This window comes from Fukomys damarensis, unplaced genomic scaffold (assembly GCF_012274545.1).
Source record: "Fukomys damarensis isolate Sample0158 unplaced genomic scaffold, DMR_v1.0_HiC HiC_scaffold_28, whole genome shotgun sequence".
Classification (NCBI taxonomy): domain Eukaryota; kingdom Metazoa; phylum Chordata; class Mammalia; order Rodentia; family Bathyergidae; genus Fukomys; species Fukomys damarensis.
The window spans coordinates 29,783,942-29,803,254 of record NW_022900940.1 but is presented as its reverse complement, the minus strand read 5'-3'; the positions used below and the strand labels follow the sequence as shown (position 1 = coordinate 29,803,254).

The 19,313-nt window shown below is 35.7% G+C and overlaps 1 protein-coding gene across 3 annotated transcripts in view; it reads left to right on the top strand.

Annotated features, from left to right (window-relative positions):
- Ube2e2 (ubiquitin conjugating enzyme E2 E2) overlaps positions 1-19,313 on the top strand; it is a 265,295-nt gene that overhangs the window by 219,065 nt on the left and 26,917 nt on the right. For all 3 annotated transcript variants that reach the window (XM_019209961.2, XM_010640143.3, XM_033756971.1), the window contains one exon: positions 9,539-9,686. In XM_019209961.2, coding sequence (XP_019065506.1) covers positions 9,539-9,686 — 148 coding nt within the window. The remainder of the gene's footprint in view (positions 1-9,538; positions 9,687-19,313) is intronic.

The following is a 19,313-nucleotide window of genomic DNA, read 5'->3' as shown; positions in this document are numbered from 1 at the left end:
ATATATTATTTTTGTACTGCTAGTGCTTGAACTCAGGGCCTTGTACATGCTAAGCAAGCATACCACCAACAGCTATGCCTATTCACCTAACCCCACTTCAACCTCTTTTTGTTTTGAGATCAGTTCTCACTACATTACCAAACTAATTGCAAACCTTTCTCCTTTCTCCTGCCTCTGCCTCCTGGGTACCTGGAACTACAGAACTACAGGCATGTACCACTGTACCCATTTGAAGGGCTTTTATTTTTTTTATTTTTATTTTTTTGTCATTGAGTTTGTTGGTACATTTTAGGTATACAGTACAGTTGCATTCATTATTGGGATCTTGTACCTTTACACGACAAGTCTTGGTTCTCATTTTTTCCCCTTGTCCCTGCCCTCCCTTCACTCCCTCCTTCCCTCCCCATTTGCAAACACTTTATTTCCAGTTTTTCATTTTCTCATATTTTTTTCTTTTCCCTCATTACCTTACCCCTATCCTTCCCACTTCCCCTACACCTTTAGCCCTTTTCTTCCTATTTCACATTGTCACTTATCTCATTAGGATCTTATGTACTATTATAGTTTTTCACACAAGAGAAACTTCAGTATTTACACATGTGTGACTTATTTATTTCACTTAGGAGTATATTCTCAATATGTATCCATTTTCCTATGAATGAATCTAATTTCTTATTCTTTATGGCTGAGTAGTATTCCATTTCATAGAAAAACCACATCTTCTTTATCCAGTTTCCAACCGATGGACAAATGGGCTGTTTCCAAGTTTTAGCTATTAAAAATGAAGGGCTTTTATTTTTAATCATTGAAATTGTACTTAAGCTGGCCATGGTGGCCTGTAATCATACCTCCTCCAGTCTGAGGAAATAGGATGTCAAGATCAAGTATAGCCTGGGCAACTTAGCAAGACCCTTTCTCAAAATTAAAACAATGAGCAAGCTGTGGATAAAGCTCAGTGCAAGACTGGGTTCAGTCCTCGATACCACCAAAAAAATAAAATTATACTTGAAATATTTTTTTAATCTTTGATATGGTATGAGAATTGCTTATGTATTTCCATCTCAGAGCCACTAGCTCTATCCTGTAGCGTGCTCTATCATATAGCATTCACAACTGATTAACTGTCACCTTTGTGCATTGTAGTTTCTAGGTGGTAGTTAATTTTAATTTCTTTGCTTCAGTTTATTCAAGGACCAAATATACTTTCATGATGGGGGTAGGGGATGTTTTCCTGATATATATTTCTTTAATGCATACTTCTTAAAGATTTGGAATTTTCCTCAATAATAACAGATTTTCCAGGAGTTTTTGTGTGTGTCACTAATACTTAGATGATCTTAGGCCTGGAAATAACTCAGTAATAGAGACTTGGCTAGCATATATGAGGCCCTGTCTTTGATCCCTAACAGCACAAAACAGGGTCAAAAACAAACGAAAAGCTCACTTGAAACCTCAAGAACAAAGGTGTTACTGACACTTAAATAACATACTAACAAACCTAAAAACTACAGTTTTATAGTGAGCCTAAGCAAAGATCCATTTGAATGATGGTACTGTGCTCTTTGTGGATCGTTGTTAAATGATTCACTGTTTCATGGTATACACTCTACAAATATTTCCTTTTTTGGCTCTTCATGAAAAAATATTTCTAAGAAAAGTACTTTTTTTCTATTAAGTTTATTGGTGCATGTTAAGTATAAAATACAGTGGCATTCATGATTGGGATCTTGTACCTTTACATGATGCATCTTGGTTCTTTTTTCCCCGTTGCCCCTGCTCCCTTCACCCCCTACACCTTTCCCTATTTACAAAGACTTTGTTTCCATTTTTCCTTTTCCCTTCTTTCCTTTCCCTTAACCCTTTTACTTCCCCTACTCCTTAAGCCCTTTTTTTCCTATTTCACATTATCGAGTATGCAATTTGAATCTTACTTACACCAAAAGTGCATTTCCTATTTCTCGCTGACCTTAATATTTCCTCAGTAAAATTACAGTATCATGTATTTATCTCCTGATCAAAAATATTAATGAATGCTAGGTGTAAAACAGTTTATTGTTGAAAAAAATATTTTGTGGCAGGGATATGACTCAGTGGTAAAGAGCTTCCTATCATTCAAGACCATGGTTCCAATCCCCAGCACCACGCAAACAAAAAAATTTTAAATGATCATTGTTAATGAACTAGTTTTAATTATACTACTTTTTATCAGACTAGTTTTCCAGTTTATAGATATTTATTTACTTTGTAGAATCAGTTTATCAGAAATACTTTATTGAAATATTTTCTTCTTCATACCCCACATGATCTCCATCCCCTTACAATTCAAACTTTTATCTCAATATAAAGTGTTGTCTGTAACCTGGAGCCAAGGGAGTGACCTAAAACACATGTAAAAGCCAAGTGGTTGGGAGATTATACACAACGTTCATTCTCAAAAAATCTCATGGTGAGAGGAAGTGAGAGAGGGAAGGGAGTCTAACTGGATTCCTACTGACAGGAAAATTGCTTATGCATTTCCATCTCACAGTCACTTTGGACGTAGCTGGTACTTTCCCCTTTTCACAGGTGGGGAAACTGGATCTCCGAAATGTCAAGTGATTCATCCACAATTCTAATACAGCCCAGGTCCACCTAACTCCAAAAGCCTTGTTTTCTTTCCACAGTACAACTCCTTGGATCTTGGAACTAGAATGGGCCTTAAAAATAATGTGTTAAGTCTCTTGCTTTGTTAAAATGCAGAGAACTCAGATTAGCAAAGTGATTGTCCCAGATTAGTCACCACTGAATGCAATTCTGTATTTAACATAAAGAATTGTTAATTCTTTCTTAAAAATGTTTTACAAGTGTTACTTCTGTAAAGTACAGAAATAGCACTCCTTTAAGGTATTTTTAAACAAAACACAATTAGGAAACACCATACATACTGAATTTGTTTGCTATTGCTTCTGAAACAAATTGCTAGAAACTTGTTAGCTTAAAATAGTAAAGAATTTATTATCTAACATTTCTAGAGAGGAGAGATTAAAATCAGGGCATCACAGATGAAAAAAAAAAACTAGGTTTAGAGGTTCTATTTGACCCAGCCATTCCTCTGCTGGGTATCTTTCTAAAAGAATTAAAATAATCATACCAGAGTGATATATGTGCACCTATGTTTATAGTGGCATAGTTTGTAATAGCTAAAACTTGGAAATACTGGATACAGAAGATGTGGTTTTTATATAAAATGGAATACTACTCAGCTGTAAAGAATGAGAAATTAGACTCATGCATAGGAAAATGGATACATATTGAGGATATACTCCTCAGTAAAATAAACAAGTCACAGATGTGTAAATACCAAATAGTTTCTCTGATGTGAAAAACTATAATAGTACATAAGATCCTAATGAGATAATTGACAATGTGAAACAGGAAGAAAAGGGCTAAAGGTGTAGGGGAAATGGGAAGGGTAGGGGAAAGGTAATAAGGAAAAAGGAAAAAAATGAGAAAATGAAAAAATGGAAATAAAGTATTTGTAAATAGGGAAGGAAGGAAGAGGTGAAGAGAGGGCAGGGATAAGAGGAAAAAAGGAGAGCCAGGACCTGTCATGTAAAGGTACAAGATCCCAATGATGAATGTAACTATACTGTATACCTAAATGTACCAGTAAACTCAAGGAGAAAAAAAAAATTTTTTTAAATAAAATGAGGGCATCAGCCTGACAAGTCTTTCTGGAGGATTCAGGAGAAAACCTCTTTTCTTGCCTTTTCCATTTTCTTGAGGCCAACTGCATTCTTGCCTTACCCACTGCCCCTTTCTCACGTTACTGATCATTTTCTTGTAACCAACCCTGACCCTCCTGCCCTTCTTTTATAAGGGCCCCTGCATTTATATTGGGCCCATCCTGAGTCTGTGGGAAAATCACCCAATCTCAAGATCCTTAACTTCATTGCAAGACCCTTTACCACAGAAGTAGCATTCACCGCTTCTGCAGATTGGAATATGGGCACAGGGTTAACATCATTCTATTTGTCACATTTATACACACCTGTGTGAGCTTTCCTGTAACAACACATACATTAAAACCTTGCTCATCCAGGGTCACCTGGGAATAAGCATTCTAGACAAATAAGCTTTCTGTATCCTTATATCTGGATCATGCCTTTGAAACTTCTTTAGCTATAGAAAATGTTCTAAAAGCTACTCGCTTCCCTTTCTCCTTAAGGAATGATTGCTGTCACTGTAAACATCAGTTACTGAGCTACATCAGTTACTGAGCTGTGCTTCAAATACAGCTGTAAATGTAAGTATAGGTGTAACTTGTTTGAAATATGCAACTCAGTGGGTATTAAATCCTGCAGAGAAACTAGAACTTACTTTAACATGATTGTTTCACCATTTGTTGCTTTGTCAAGAATGTGAAGTGAAGGATGTATACCTTCCCAGCCCTATAAACACCATAATATAGTGGGCTTTCTGGAAAATTGAGTCAGAAATCAGAGCAGTCTTCTGTGGAGTTAAGGAAGGAAGAGTGTACTTTCTGAGCCTCTAAAAAGCTCCTCTGGCTGTTGCCAACCCTTTGCTATTTGTCAGTATTTAAAACAACATTTCTGATTTCTGAATGACTAATATCTAAGGACTACAGTCAGCCCCTTATCATTTTGTATGTGTTCTCATTTACCCTAGGTTTATTAATAGCATCTTGAAGAGAATGCTGGCTGTTTCAAAAGGTATTAATAGTGAGTTATTCACTTCAATTGTGTAACAGCATTTTTTCTGATATGACCAATCCATACTTTCTTTAGATTTTCTTTTGCATTTAAATAGAAACAAGCAACAACAAAAATATTTATGTTGGAGCTCCTGGAACATACTGAGTGTTTACTAAGTACTTATTATTTTTTATTATTGGTTTAATTTTTGAGATCACTTCTGAAATAATTTTAGGAAAATTCAGTAAAGTAACAAGGGGTAGGAAGATATTATATAGTATCTTATACTTCCTCAGGATATTGTTCCCATGATATTCCAGTACTGCTTTTAAATTGTTGCTCTAAGATGTCTTTTATCTAAGGAGCAATAAGATGTTACAACTTGTCAGAGATACATGTTTTTTGGAGCACTACTCCATAGTGTATTCACATTTGCTCAGTAAATAGTGGGCTTCTTCTGTATGCCAGGAGCTACACTGGAAAGCCATTGAAAGAAACACTTCATGAGTAATTTGGTGTGGTGAGGTCTTCCTTTGGCAAGAGTGGCAGTAGAAGAAGGGATATGATGGAGAATCCTGAAGAGATTATGGCTTGCCATACAACAGATAAATGTGCAACACTTGTTAACATTCTAGGGCCATGAATTTTTATGCTTTCAACAAGTGGTAGTTATGGGACTCTATCATTAGAACATGTAGGTATAGTCAGCCTGCCTGTTTAATTCAGTAACAACTTTCAGAATAGAAACTGACAAGCATCACCAGGGTAGATCCTTTTCATCAGCGTTATAAACATTTCAGCATAAAACATTACCCAAACATTCACAAGATTCTTTGCAAACTCATGCTTTATTATTTTTATTACTTTTTACCCAGCTATATACTTCAGTTTGTTTTAATTAAATGTCTTCTCTGAAAACATCATTATAGTCAACATTAAAATTAAAACAATAATCTTTAATTTAAAAATGGGCAAAAGACATGATAGACTCTAAAGGTTGTCCATAAAAAATGTTCAACATTTTTAGCAATTGGAAAAGTGCAAATTAAAGCAATAGTGAGGAATCACCACACTGTAACAGAATGGCTAAAAACATGCCATTTATACCAAATGCTGGTAAGAATGCAGAGAAACTGGATCACAGTACTAATGGGAATATAAAATGGTATAATCACTCTGGGAAAGAGTATAGTTTATTATACCGAATATTAGTTTTTCAGTAAGTGTAAGTAAAGCACTTAAATGAGTTCTATAAGCTGCTTTAGCAAATGATTGACCTTAGTAACTTTTTCATTGCTAGGACAAAATACCCAACACCTAGAAGTTAAAGGAAGAAAGGTTTATTTTGGCTTCCAGTTTCTAGAGGTTTCAGTACATAGCTGGCCCCAAGGTATGGTGGCATGGCAAAGGGGCATCGCTGAGGAGAAAAAGTCCATGATAGCGCAGGCCAGAAGCAGCAGCCATGAGCCTCCCTTCCCCTTTTAATCCATTCAGGTAATGAGCCTATTGGTTGGTGCCACCTACACTTCAGCTTGGTCCTTCACATTATCCACACCAGAGCTATGCTAAACCACTCAGTGGACTAATTTAGTTATCACACACCCTTAATTCATATTCTCTCACCCTAAATCCAGCTACCTCAGAAAAGCCCCACCTATGAGCTTATGAGGCTTTGTGGGGAGATCTAGATGCATTCCATAACAGAACCCAAGGGGGTGGCGGTGAAAATCCCCAATTTATAGGCAGTCAGAAGTTCTGGAGGTTCAGACTTGGGATTGGCATTTAAAGTAGGAGGCAGTCTTGTGGGACTGAGCTCTTAACCTGTAATATCTGACCTAACTCCATGTAGATCATAATTGAATCAAACTAATTGGTATTAAAAAAATTTGCTGTTGGAGGTAAATCCTGTCCCACATGTGATCACAGAAGTGTTTTATGTGTGAGAATAGGAAAAAGTTTGGTTTTTCTTATCACGTAGAAACACAGTTGTCCTGAATTGGATAAATGCTGTAACAGTTGATACATCCATGCTGTGGAGTACTACTCGGCAGTAAAAAGAAGTTGCTGACATAACAACAGCATGGATGATCTCAAGGGAATTATTATGCAAAATGAAAAGAGCTAATATTAGTGGTTACATAGTATATAATTCCATTTCTAAAGCCTTCTTCCAGTGACAACACTTAGAGACAAGAAGCAGTTGTGGCTATCAAAAGTAGCACAAAGGATATTTGTGATAAAAACTGTTCTGTGTCTTGATTCTAGTGACGATTACACATGGGATAAGATATAGAATTAAGTATAAGTTAGAGACATTTATAGCCAAATGGATATTCGTTGAGACTATACTCTTAAGGGAAATAAATAGAACACACATACAAATACTGAATCATTTCTCTGGCATGAGAAACTGAAAGTGTAAATGAGGACCAAAATGTGAAATAAGAAAAGGGCCAAAGGGGAAGAGGAAGTATTGGGGAGGGGTTATAGGAAAGGAAAGAAGGGAAAAGAAAAATATGAGAAAAGAAAGAAAAACAGGAAACAAGGTGTTTTTATAAATATGGGTGGAAGGAAAGGGAATGGGAAAGAAACAACTACTAAGATACACCATGTACACGTACAAATTTCCAATGATACATGTGTTCTTAATGTATATCTAAAATATACCAATAAACTTAATGAATTTTTTAATAAGTGTAGGGGCTGGGCACTGGGGTGCATACTTGTAACCCCAGCACTCGGGAGGTAGAGGCAGGAGGATCACCACAAGTTTAAGGCTAGCCTGGGCTATATAGTGAGTTCAAGGCCAGCCTGAACTACGTAGTGAGACCCTGTCTCCAAAAAAAAAGAAAGAACTAAGTATATATACGTGCATGAGTAAGTACACGTAAAATTGGTAATATCTGGAAGAGGTCAGTGTACTTACTAGATTACTATTAATTTTCTGTGGTATACTATACTTATATGCAAATTGTTACCATTGGGAAAAGTTGAGTGAAGGATATGTGGTTTCTGTCTTACAGCAGAACCTATAGGTTTAAAAAAGAAAAGATAGTCATAGAGGCTTAGTAAAACATTAGCTTTTTGGTTCAGTAAAATTGTATGCATATTCTGAAAATCTGAAAAGAATATGTATTCTTTAATTGCTGATTATGTAGAAATTCATCTTCATTCAGTCCATTGATTTTGATTGTTCAAATCTTAGGTATCTGCCTTAGTTATTTTTCTCATTACTGAGATGAAATACCCAAAACCCACAAGTTAAAGGAGAAAATACTTATTTTGTCTCACAATTTGTAGGTTTCAGTCCATAGTTGGCTCACTCTAAGGCAGAGGGGCATCACATAACAGAGGAGAAACAGTTCATATCTTGGCAGGCAGAAGGAAGCAGCAACCTTCTTTTTCTCCCTTTATATTCCATCTACGCTACAAGCCTATTGATTAGTGGGGTCTTCCCGTCACCCACACCCAGAATAATGCTAAACCAATCAGTGGACCAATCCAGTTATCATGCCCTTAATTCCCCACTCGCACACCCTAGATCCAGCCACTTCCAAAAGCCGCACCTGTGGGTGCAAGAGGCATTGGGGAGAAATGCAGATATAAGCCATAACAGTATCCTTGTTAATTTTCGGTCTAGTTCTATCTGAAAATTTCTGTGATTGTAGCTATGTCATTTCTCATTATTTTGCCAATTTTTACTCTATATGTTTTTGGTGTCATTGTTAGAGATAACACATTTCAGAATTGTTATTATTTTTTGATGCTGTAAGTCATTTTATCAAAATGTGTTGGCTATTCCTAAATGCTTTTTACCTTGATCGTTTAAACTCATTTTATTTAGTGTGTTCATAGTATGTTTGTCTATGATTTAGAATCCTCAGAGGAGACATTTTTCTCCTTAGTTCAGAGCCCAAGCTTTCCCTGATAGGTTTCTTTGTTGCCTCTTGCTTGTATAAAGCATAGCTTTTCAAGTCCTGATCATTTACTGAAAGAATAGCTAATAAAGTAGCCTAATGTATGTAAATAGTCTCAATTCAAATCCCTTATGCATTTTTCTTGCTTCAGAGCCATTTTTAATTTGGAGTATAAAAAGTCTGATCTTTGAAACACCAAGATTTTTTATATTTCAGTGTACAAATTTGAAAACATTTATAATCATAATATTAATAAGTCATATTAAGATCTAATTTTTGCTATGTAAAGCTCATAGCTAAAACTAATTTGGACTTAGTTGAATTTTTTTAAAATATCACTATTTAAAAATTCTATATAAGGAAACAATAGTGATCTTGCTATCTAGGGAAAGGTATGGTATACTTCAAAATACACAATTTAATAAGGAAAAAGTTTGTTAATTATAACTAATATACTAATAAATAACATAGAAAATTATAACTAATATAATAACTTGGGTTTTTATATTAAGCATTATGTATATACATGTCTGAGTTCATGTTTTATAACCATGTAATAGAAAAATTATTATTTTCATTAGTTATTCCTCTGGGGTGATGAATGTTATAGTTATACAAAATTTTAATAAAACTGGAATACAACAAAAGTTTTCTTTGAAATTCTTTAGAAGTCAGAGTCAGTTTTCCCTTTCATAAACAGTCCTATAATTACGTCGAGTAAATTCAGTCCCTGAAACATTAAACAGCATGTCTTTTCATCAGAAGTCCTGGTTTTGTTCTTGGCATTTAGTTTCTGTTCCCAGAGTGATGAGTTATAAATGATGACATTTGTTTTTTGCTTATTCTCTTTACCTAAGGAAAAAATAAGTATATTTTAGCCAATGTCTAAAGTTTTTTGTCTAATAAAAGACAAAACGTTTCTTCTAGGTTACCTTCCGAACAAGAATCTATCACTGTAATATTAACAGCCAAGGCGTGATCTGTTTGGATATCCTAAAGGACAACTGGAGTCCAGCCCTAACCATCTCTAAAGTTCTTCTCTCCATCTGCTCACTTCTCACAGATTGCAACCCTGGTAAGAGACCTTAACTAGTATTAACGTGGGACTCTCTCCAAGATTTATATGTCAGATTTCAGAACTTGTTTACTGCTACTAACACCACCACTACTACTACTGTTGCTGATTTTAAGTTTCCGTAGTGTGTAATTCTTTTCTTTTTAAATTAGGTCTTTGCCGCCTGCCTCACAAGCACAAGGACCAGAGTTCAATCCCCAGTGCTAAAAAATAAATAAATAAATAAGGTCTTCTGGTTTGTTTTTGGTACTGGGGATCGAACTCGGGACCTTGCGCTTGCGAGGCAGCCGGCAGAACCAGTGAGCTAAATCCGCAGTCCTTCTGGTTTGTTTTTAAAAGACCTATTATTTGCCCAAAAAAAGGAAAAAATGTAATGATAAAAATTGATGAAAAATTATTTCAAATGAGAAAGTACATTTTAAGAATGCATTAAATTCTCCTGACAAATAATAATAAAAATTCCAATTGAATAGCTTAACCTTTAATTAGATGCCTACCAGAAGATGTTAATTTGAGAAATGTGGGCCATTAAAATCTGATAACAACCAGGTGGTGCCATATAGTTGTGACCTTTTGGCATTTTAATAACTGTGTATCCAGACAAGCCATTAGAATGGAAAAGCTGAACAGTCCTGAACTAGGAAATACAACTTCCCAAAAAACTAAAGAGATTATTTATGGCTAAGCCTCTGTGGCTTGCTGCCATGCTTAACACTGAAAAGTTCTTAGCCCTGTATACTCCTAAATGTGTGTTTCTGTGTCTTTTAACTAAAAAACCAACTGCCAGGTTTTTTTACATATTTGAATTTTTTAAAATACAAAATCTGAACATGGCAATAGAATTCTTACTGGTATTCTCCATGGGAACATTGTTCTTTGAGCACTTTATAGCCTTCACATTGCATGAAATTCCATCTTCCATGTTTAGAAATAAATTTTCTTCTTTTACATATCTGTTATTTCACAGTAATAAAAAGTATTTACAATGAAGAAATGTGAAAATAATTTTAAAATTGTAATGTATTTAAAATGTCTTAACATTAAAAAAAACATAATTCTGTAAGGTCATTGTAGTAATTTTTCAATTAAGTCATGCTTGACAATCAGATAATAAAGCCCACTAATGCTACACTAAGTTAGAATTGGTTTTGCCCTTTGTATGCCATCATTATTCCTATTCTGTCCAGCTTTTCTCTGTGACTGTGTATAACTTCACTTAAAGGTAATGTTGCAAGACAGATTTTTTCCCCCTTAGTGATTTGAGGCCTGTTACTTTGAATCAGTTGTATATGTGCGGTTTGATCTCAGTGCAGGTATCCATGCTTAAAGAAATGGATTCGTTCCTCCAATGCTTTCTCTCTGAAAAGATTACTATTCACTGAAGTAGTGAGGGGTTTTAGAGTCTTTGGAGCATTTTTTGGTTTTGGTGGTGATAGTGGTGGTGGTTTTTGCTTTATCTGAGAAAATTACAGATGCATTCTACAAAAAAAAATTAAAATTGTTCCTTACTAAAGCAAAATTACATAAATTAAAAATACAGAAATATATTTTGAAAATAATACTATTAATAGTAAAAATAAGCCTAAAAATAATGGCCCTTAAAACTATAAACCACTTATCTGGTATTAGAATAGGATAGTATATGTAAAATCATGGTAATGTTTATTTTATGGCACTTTAACACATATAAAAAGTTTTCCTAGTTGGCACCTAAATATGAATTTTGAGACTGTTGTGGGTTGTTTATCTTAAGTCATATCATTCTTTCTTTTATTTAATAGACTTTACTTCCCACTTCTCTGGTACACTTTGAACCTTTGCAGGTGTTTTTTCTCCTTAGATTGAAACTGCAGTTCAGTCTAACCTATTATCAAATTATCACAAGTATAAATTTAATGAATATTAATAAGTAAGGTTATCCTATACCAAATCTGTAGTTATTTTAACACCAGTTAAAATAGCTGCTTGCTATCAGCTCAGAAGTAGGCCTTATGTGATGATACATGTTTAACTTAAAAATGCCCTCATTCTTATCCCTACATAAACTAATTTTTAAATGTTTTTCATACTCCTCATACTTTACATTTATCTTTTTCAAGAATTTTTGATCCATAAATGCTATGTTATTTTAAGAAATAGCAACACATCCTAATTAGGATAGACTGACAGCAGATGACGAATGTAAAAACCAACTCCACTCTTTATTGGTTGTGTGAATTTAGATTAGTCACTCTACTTTTCTGTCCCTCAGTTTCATATATAAAATGAGAGTGATAACCAACCTTACCTAAATCACTGGGTTCCTATGAGTTTAAATTAAAGTGGCATAAGTGAAAGCCCTCTGTAAACAGTAGTATGTTGTTGTTGATATTCTTTCCCAGAACATTTAGGACACAAAATGGACATACAGTAGATGACTGATCAATATCTACTTGGTTGAATTTGAAATAAGATAGTATTGAAGAATCCCTAATATTACCACATCAGCATTGCCACGCTCCTGAATTCCACAGTCCAAGCCCAATCCTAAATTAGTGGTGCTAAATGGTGTTATCTCATGAGGTAGATCCTCTCAAGTGACAAACATCCAGTGAAGGTGCGTGATGTGTGTATGCTTTATCTTGAATTTTGTTTGCTTATTTTTTAATTGTTTGGAAAGGTGATTTTAAATTGCCATACTGTAACTAGACAAAGAAGCCTTTGATTTATATTGAGAGTTGCATTTGAAGAACTCAGGCTCTGTGTATATTCACAGCACTCATGCCCAAGGTATGATGTGTTACAGTAAAAAGAAAAAGGGTTTGAGTTGTCTTCTTTGATAATCTGTCTTTTGGGTTTTTCATTTTCTTGATTTTTTGTTTTATTTTTTTTTCTTCATTGAGTTTATTGATACATTTTAGGTATACCAGTGCAGTTACATTCATTATTGGGATCTTGTACCTTTACATGACAGGTCTTAGTTCTCATTTTTTTCCCCTTGTCCCTGCCCTCCCTTCACCCCCTCATTTTCTTGCTTTGAAAATGGAAATTGCATTGGGTTTTAGAGGGCTTTGGAGGTTTTAGGAGTTTTTATTTAATTTCTTCATCAAAATGACCCCTACTTGTTAATTATTTTAAATCATCTCCTTTATAAAGATCTTCACCTGACCCTCTTTGATTTGGAAATTCAAATTTGGATGGACTCAGCAAAGTGCATGTCAGTTTGTCTCATAATTTAGACATACTGACTTCAAGGTTTAGCTCTGGCTTTGACCTTCTTTGTTTTTGTGCGGTTTTGTTTTTGTTTTTGTGCGGTTTTGTTTTGTTTTATACAGGGGATTGAACTCAGGTCCTTGCACTTGCAAGGCAGGCCACCGAACTGCTGAGCTAAATCCAGGGCAGACCTACTTTGACTTAGGGTTTCTCTATGCCTACTTTACTGTCGTGTGATTAATATAAATCTAGACATTAGCTTTGTAACAATTTTTTCGTTACAAAGTCTTTTGTTCTCAGAGACCACACTAGTAAGCAAAATAAATCAGACCCATATGCTTAAATATCATATAATTTCTTCCCCCCAACACACACACACACACACACACACACTACTGGGGATGGAGCTCAGGACCTTGTGCTTGCAAGGCTGGTGCAGCCACTGAGCTAAATCCCGCGACCCACATGGTTCTCTTATATGAGAAGCCCAACATATAAATAAAGACCAAAACAAAAAAGAGATAGTAGAAAGCAGGGAGAGAAATCTTTTACAAATTGGAAAGGGACCAAGACATATAGGTAGAAGGAAGAGAGATGAAGGGAAGGGAACTTAAAAATAATTAAAATGTGTTGTAGACATGTACCAACTCCCACACTTCTGCCATGATGTTTCTACTTTGGAGCCACTAGAACATGGATTGAACCCTTTTAAAACATGAGTCAGCACCGGGGATTTAGTTCAGTGGTTCTGCCACCTGCCTCGCAGGCCCAAGGTCCTGAGTTTAATCCCTGTTAAAAAGAATTTTTTTTAAACTTTTTTTTAAAGCATGAGCCAAATTAAACTTTTTTTGAGTTGTGGGTATCAGATACATTGTGTCCAGCAACAGGAAACATGTACTAATAAAAGTTTTTAAAAGTAAAAATCTTGAAAATTTGTATCTGAACAGCAGAAAGATTTTTTGTAATTCTTTTTTGTTTGTTTTTTTGTTTGTTTGTTTGTTATTGGGGATTGAACTCAGGCCCTTGTGCTTCTAAGGTAGGCACTGGAGCTAAATCCCCTGCCCTCTTCATTATTTTTTAAATGACGATAACTAGATACTGTATTGGTCTTAATGTCTTTGTAAATAGGAAAGGGTGGAGGAGTTGAAGGGAGGCCAGGGGAATGGGGAAAAGTAAGAACCAAGATAAGTCATGTAAAGGTACAAGATCCCAATGATGAAAGTAACTGTTTTGTATACCTAAAATGTACCAATAAGCTTAATAAAAATAAAAAAATTAAAAATTAAAACTCAGATGATTGAATCTTCTCATTCTAGAATAAATGATAGGGAAAAGAATTATGCGAGAATTCTGTATTATAAGTCAGAGATCATTCCTTTTCCCTTAGTAACTTCACAGTTTTTTGGTTGATTTTTGTTTGTTTTGCTTTGGCTATCAGACGGCACAGCACTGTTCAATAACAGTAACTGCATTAACCCATATAATTTACATGTATGCTAATTATACCTGTTCTTTCCTATAATTTTACCTGTTTTTATTAACTTTAATTATTCTATTTCTAGTCATTTTATTGAACTATATATTTCATTTCAGATTGTTCAGCTCTACATGGCAAAATGAGATATATAAGTAAGATACTAAAGTTTTGTACTATGGTATGCTAAGGAGCACTCACTGTTTTGGTTTATATACAGCTTGTCTCAAGAGAGACATAACTTTATCTGGCTTTGCTAAGCAGTTTTTTTCCAACAAGACGTTTTTTTTCCTCTGTCTCTTGTCCAGCTCTTCTGTAGGTTCGTGGTCTCCACACAAATAGAATGGTTTCAAGTGTTATTCGTAGGAAGGGATTTGCTGAATGTGTTTGATCCACCATTTAAAATACCCATGAATGGTGCTGGGGATTTAGTTCAGTAGCCCTGCACCTGCCTCATAATCGCAAGGTCCTGAGCTCAATCCCCAGCACCAAAAGTAAAATAAAATAAAATACCTATGAATAAGGCTGGAGGTGTAACTCAGCATTAGAGTGTGTGCATAGCATTCATGAGACTCTAGTTCAATCTGCAGCATTGAAAAATAAAAATTAAATACTTAGAAATGATGAGACTATGAAGTAGCTGACTGTGCCTGTATAATTCCTTAGTTCTTCATCACATGCTCCTCTAAGCTCTGAATGCATTTTCTTTGTTGATTAATTTATTTTGCAGTTCAGATTTCTGTTCCTATTCAGTCCATATCTGTAATGTCATTGTTTGTTCAAATGGTGAACTTATAACTGATAAATTGAATTATTCTAATGACATTTGTTGTCAGAAACACTTGATCTTGATTTATAAATAACAGGGATTTTATTTCATGAAAAATTAAAAGGTATATTTTATAATTTAATAATGTAAAAAAAATCACTGTGAGGATTAAGCTTGAATGTGTCATCTTGACACACAGCTGGGCTTCCTTGGGAGCCACAAGGGTTTGGTGGAGCACACACCTGGATGAGTCATGGTTGCATAGCTTTGGGGTCTGTCTATTCCCTCACCCCTTCCTCTCTGGCGCTATGCCTAGCTGCCATGAAATAAGCAGCTTTGTTCTACCATGCATTTCTGCCATGACCTGGGACCCATTAGACCATGAACTGAATCCTTGTAACACATGAGCCAAATTAAGCCCCTTTAATTTGTGCATACAGGGTACATTGTGTCCAGCAACAAGAAAACTGACTAATACAACTTTCCAGGATATTGACTGTATCCTCCCCTTAGAAGGAAAATGAAGCTTAGAGGCCGTGGTGTCCTGTCTTTTCCTGAACTGAAGACATTCATCTCTATCTCAGTACAAGTCCCTGTGTGACTTTCACATTCCTCTCTGAGTTGACTGTTCAAAGTGTACCACCTTCTGAAACCACTGACATAACCTGCCCCAGACTGAAGTGGTCCCATGTGATCGCACTGAATCCTCTCCCCCAACCCACAGGGCCTCACACGTACTAGGGAAGTGCTCTCCCGCTGAACTATACCCTAATCCCAAACTGACTTTTTAAGACTTATTATGCCTAGAGCAGTGTTGGTGAACCATTTAAAGCTTTCAGTGATACAGACAGCTCTCTGTAGCGTACATGCTATAGGTTCACCACCAATGGCCTAGATGGTTCATTAATGAAGCTATTCTTTTACTTTGTTGGTAGATTTCTAATATTCTCAGATACCAGGTATGGATGATGGAGTTCGTTAAGAGCAATATTCAAAGGGAAACATTAGAGTGTCTCCTCTGGCTGCCAATAGAATTAGCTAATGTGAACACCTGCTTTTTACTTAATATTTTCTGATCAGCATGCTCATTTCTAAGACTGCCTCTTTCAAAAATCCTGATAGAAAAAGCAATTAAGAGAAAGGGAATGAACCACATTACAGGCTTCAGGACAATTAACGTAACCCACATCATCTTTCACAACAGTTACACAGAACATCACATCAAACTGTTTCTCAGCCTTTTGTGACCCCATACCCTGCCAGTGTTTCCTGTATTCATTTGGACCTGTCTCTTTTAGTCCAGGAGATTCTTCTTTTCCAATACGTTACTTTGCTTTATGATGGAAAAATTGTTGGCCAGTGTGTTTTCAGAGTACATGTACACAGACTCCAGGTCTTCACTCAGGCTCTGCTTTGTCTTCATTTCCAAGGGTATCCCCACTTCTCAGCAACAATCACTGAGTTAGAACCAATGGCAAAAGGAAGTGGACTAGCACATATTGGGGTTTTTTAGGAAGGGCTTTGTGGTACATTCCTAGTTATTCCTTTGTTCTTGTCCCTTTTCCCATTATCTGGTCTTTTCTCTGTTGTTGTTTGGTTTTTTTTGCTTCTCTTTTCTTATCCTTTTTGTCATCCCCTGCTCATTCTCTTAACTCTTAAGTTCTTTTAATCTGTCTTGAACCCAGAAAAATGTTTTAAAGCAGAAGAAAAACAAAACTCTTATAGTATCTATATCTGTTACCCTAGCGTATCCAAGCTGGTGGTACCTGTTCTTCTGGTGTCCCATCAGGTTTGGGGATGTTTTTTGTTTGTTGTGGGGGTTTTTTGCATAGTTGTGGTTTGGTTTGGTTTGGCTCAATTCAATTTGGTTTGGTTCGTTTTGTTTTTTTTTTTTTTTTAGTAGTAGGGACTGAACCCAGGGCATTTACACTATGTTACATCCCCGGCCTTTTTTATTTTTCAGTTTTGAGACAGAAACTCAAATGAGTCAACCAGGCTGGGCTCAAACTTGTGATCTTCCTGCCTCAACTTCCCAGAGTGCTGGGATTACAGGCGTGTGCCATTACCCCTGGCTCCATCAGATTTCAAAAGGGAAAACCATCAACTCTGAAAATGTGACTGAACAATGTAATGTTGGGGTTCTTTCCAGTCTCAATCAATACATACCTTCCTAATGCTGCCATGCCCTCCTACTCTAGTTAAACAATTTGTTTTTTTAACCTAGTTGGAAGCTCTATCAAATATAAAGTCTATATTCTGTAAACAGCACTACCAGAGAAGTACTTCTTTGTCCTGCTTTTGGATGGATGGAAAGATCTTAAATAACAACACTGGAGTTGAGCCGTGATGTGAGATGGTTTAATGTTATTTAGCTCTAAACTGTTGCCTGACTTCTCTAAGTCATAATGACATGCCCTTGCATGCATCTTTTCCACAAACCTTATGATGCCCCTTGCTGGACTCACCAATGTCATACACATCATGAGCACAGTGCAAGGTTATTTATACCTTGTCATGTTAAAAAGGATTAAGTCTCAGAGGCTAAATTATACTGAATTTCGAATCTATCAGGAAAACTGGAATTTTGACCCAGCTCTCAATAACTAGCCGGTGACCTTAAATAAATAGATGCCTTCATTTGTGAATTGAAGGCTGTACTTCTGACCCTATCTTGCAGCGTTATTGTAAGGGGAAAATGATGTTTGTAGACTTCTGTAAACACTGTGAAAGCTGTGAGTGTCATTATGTAGGATGTATTCAACTGGAGGCCCATATTAGCAGTGTGAGGTGTGATGACCTGGCCTTTGAGATGTCTAAAAAAGGCAGTTTCAATCCCTGTATATCTTTAAATGACATCTTAGTTTTTTGAATTTGAAATTTTTGCATTGGATGAAATTTATTATCTATAAAGAAAGCAATTAGGAAGCATGAATTATAAGTCAAACTTTAATGATTTCAATTTTCTTTAGTCTCTTATCTAGATAATTTAAATATTTAGGATTATCCTTGTCATCTATAAAATAAATTCTAAATCTACTTCTTTTTTCCCAGCACCCACAATACACAAATTGTATCTCCTCATGCAGTTCCATCTGGCTGAAGAACTTGCCTTATTTCAAGCCCAAGTCTTTCTTAACCTTTACTGCCAAACTGGTGTTTCTTAGCTCTTACCTTATGTCCTTATGTCTCGGGCCTAAAAGATAACTTAAAATATGTCAGGATATTACACTGTATGATGGACACCTGGATGCAGTTACTATATGTGGTTAGAAAGCTATTTGTTTATAGATAGGTTTAAGTAAGTTTAATTACCAGACTAGACACACTTTGTTATCTGGATTGTTATCTGGATTGTTCATTCTCTTTTTTAAACACGTAAATTTAGACTTATTTCTGATCACAAAGACATAATGGTAACCAGATTTTCATTCGTAATTTTTTTGTTTTTGTTGTTTGTTTGTTTTTTCTAGTACCAGGGGTGGAACTCAAAGCAAGTGGGGTGCCATTGAACTAAACCCCCAGCCTTCTCTCCTAATTTAAATAGAAAGAAAACTAGACATTGGGCGAAGAAAAAAAAACTGGCCCAGGATTGCAGTCTATGAGAAAAGAGAAACAGATAAAGTGGGCCCAAAGATCGCCCTAGCTTACTGCCTAGAAGAAGTTTCCAGGCTGCAAAACAGGCAGAATGAACCAGAGAGAGCACAGTGTCACTAAATTGAGAAGATATGCGAACTTGGAAAGACCATGGGACAGAAACCCAAGGAAAAGGGACTACACAAATACTGCTGCAGAGATTTGAAAAGGAATCTCATGCAGCCTTTGGTTAACTTTGCTCACAGTCTTCAGAAGATACTGACTTAATAGGTATATATTAGCTCTAGACCCTACCAAACTAAAAGCAAAGTTTAAAAGTGAACCTTAAAAGGATCAAATGGTTCCCAAATAATTTAACTGCTTGTTAGGATAAAATACAGTGTTAAGGGAATATACAAATTCCAGCAACCAATCATGCAAAAATTACATTGCTCAGTAAAATACAGCTGCTTAAAAATCAAGAAAATAGGCCAGGGATTTAGTTCAGTGGTTCGGTGGCCTGCTTTGCAAGCACAAGGACCCGAGATCAATCCCCAGAACCAAAAAAAAAAAAAAAAAAAAAAAAAAATTAAAAAACAGAGAAAAAAAAAAAGAGGAA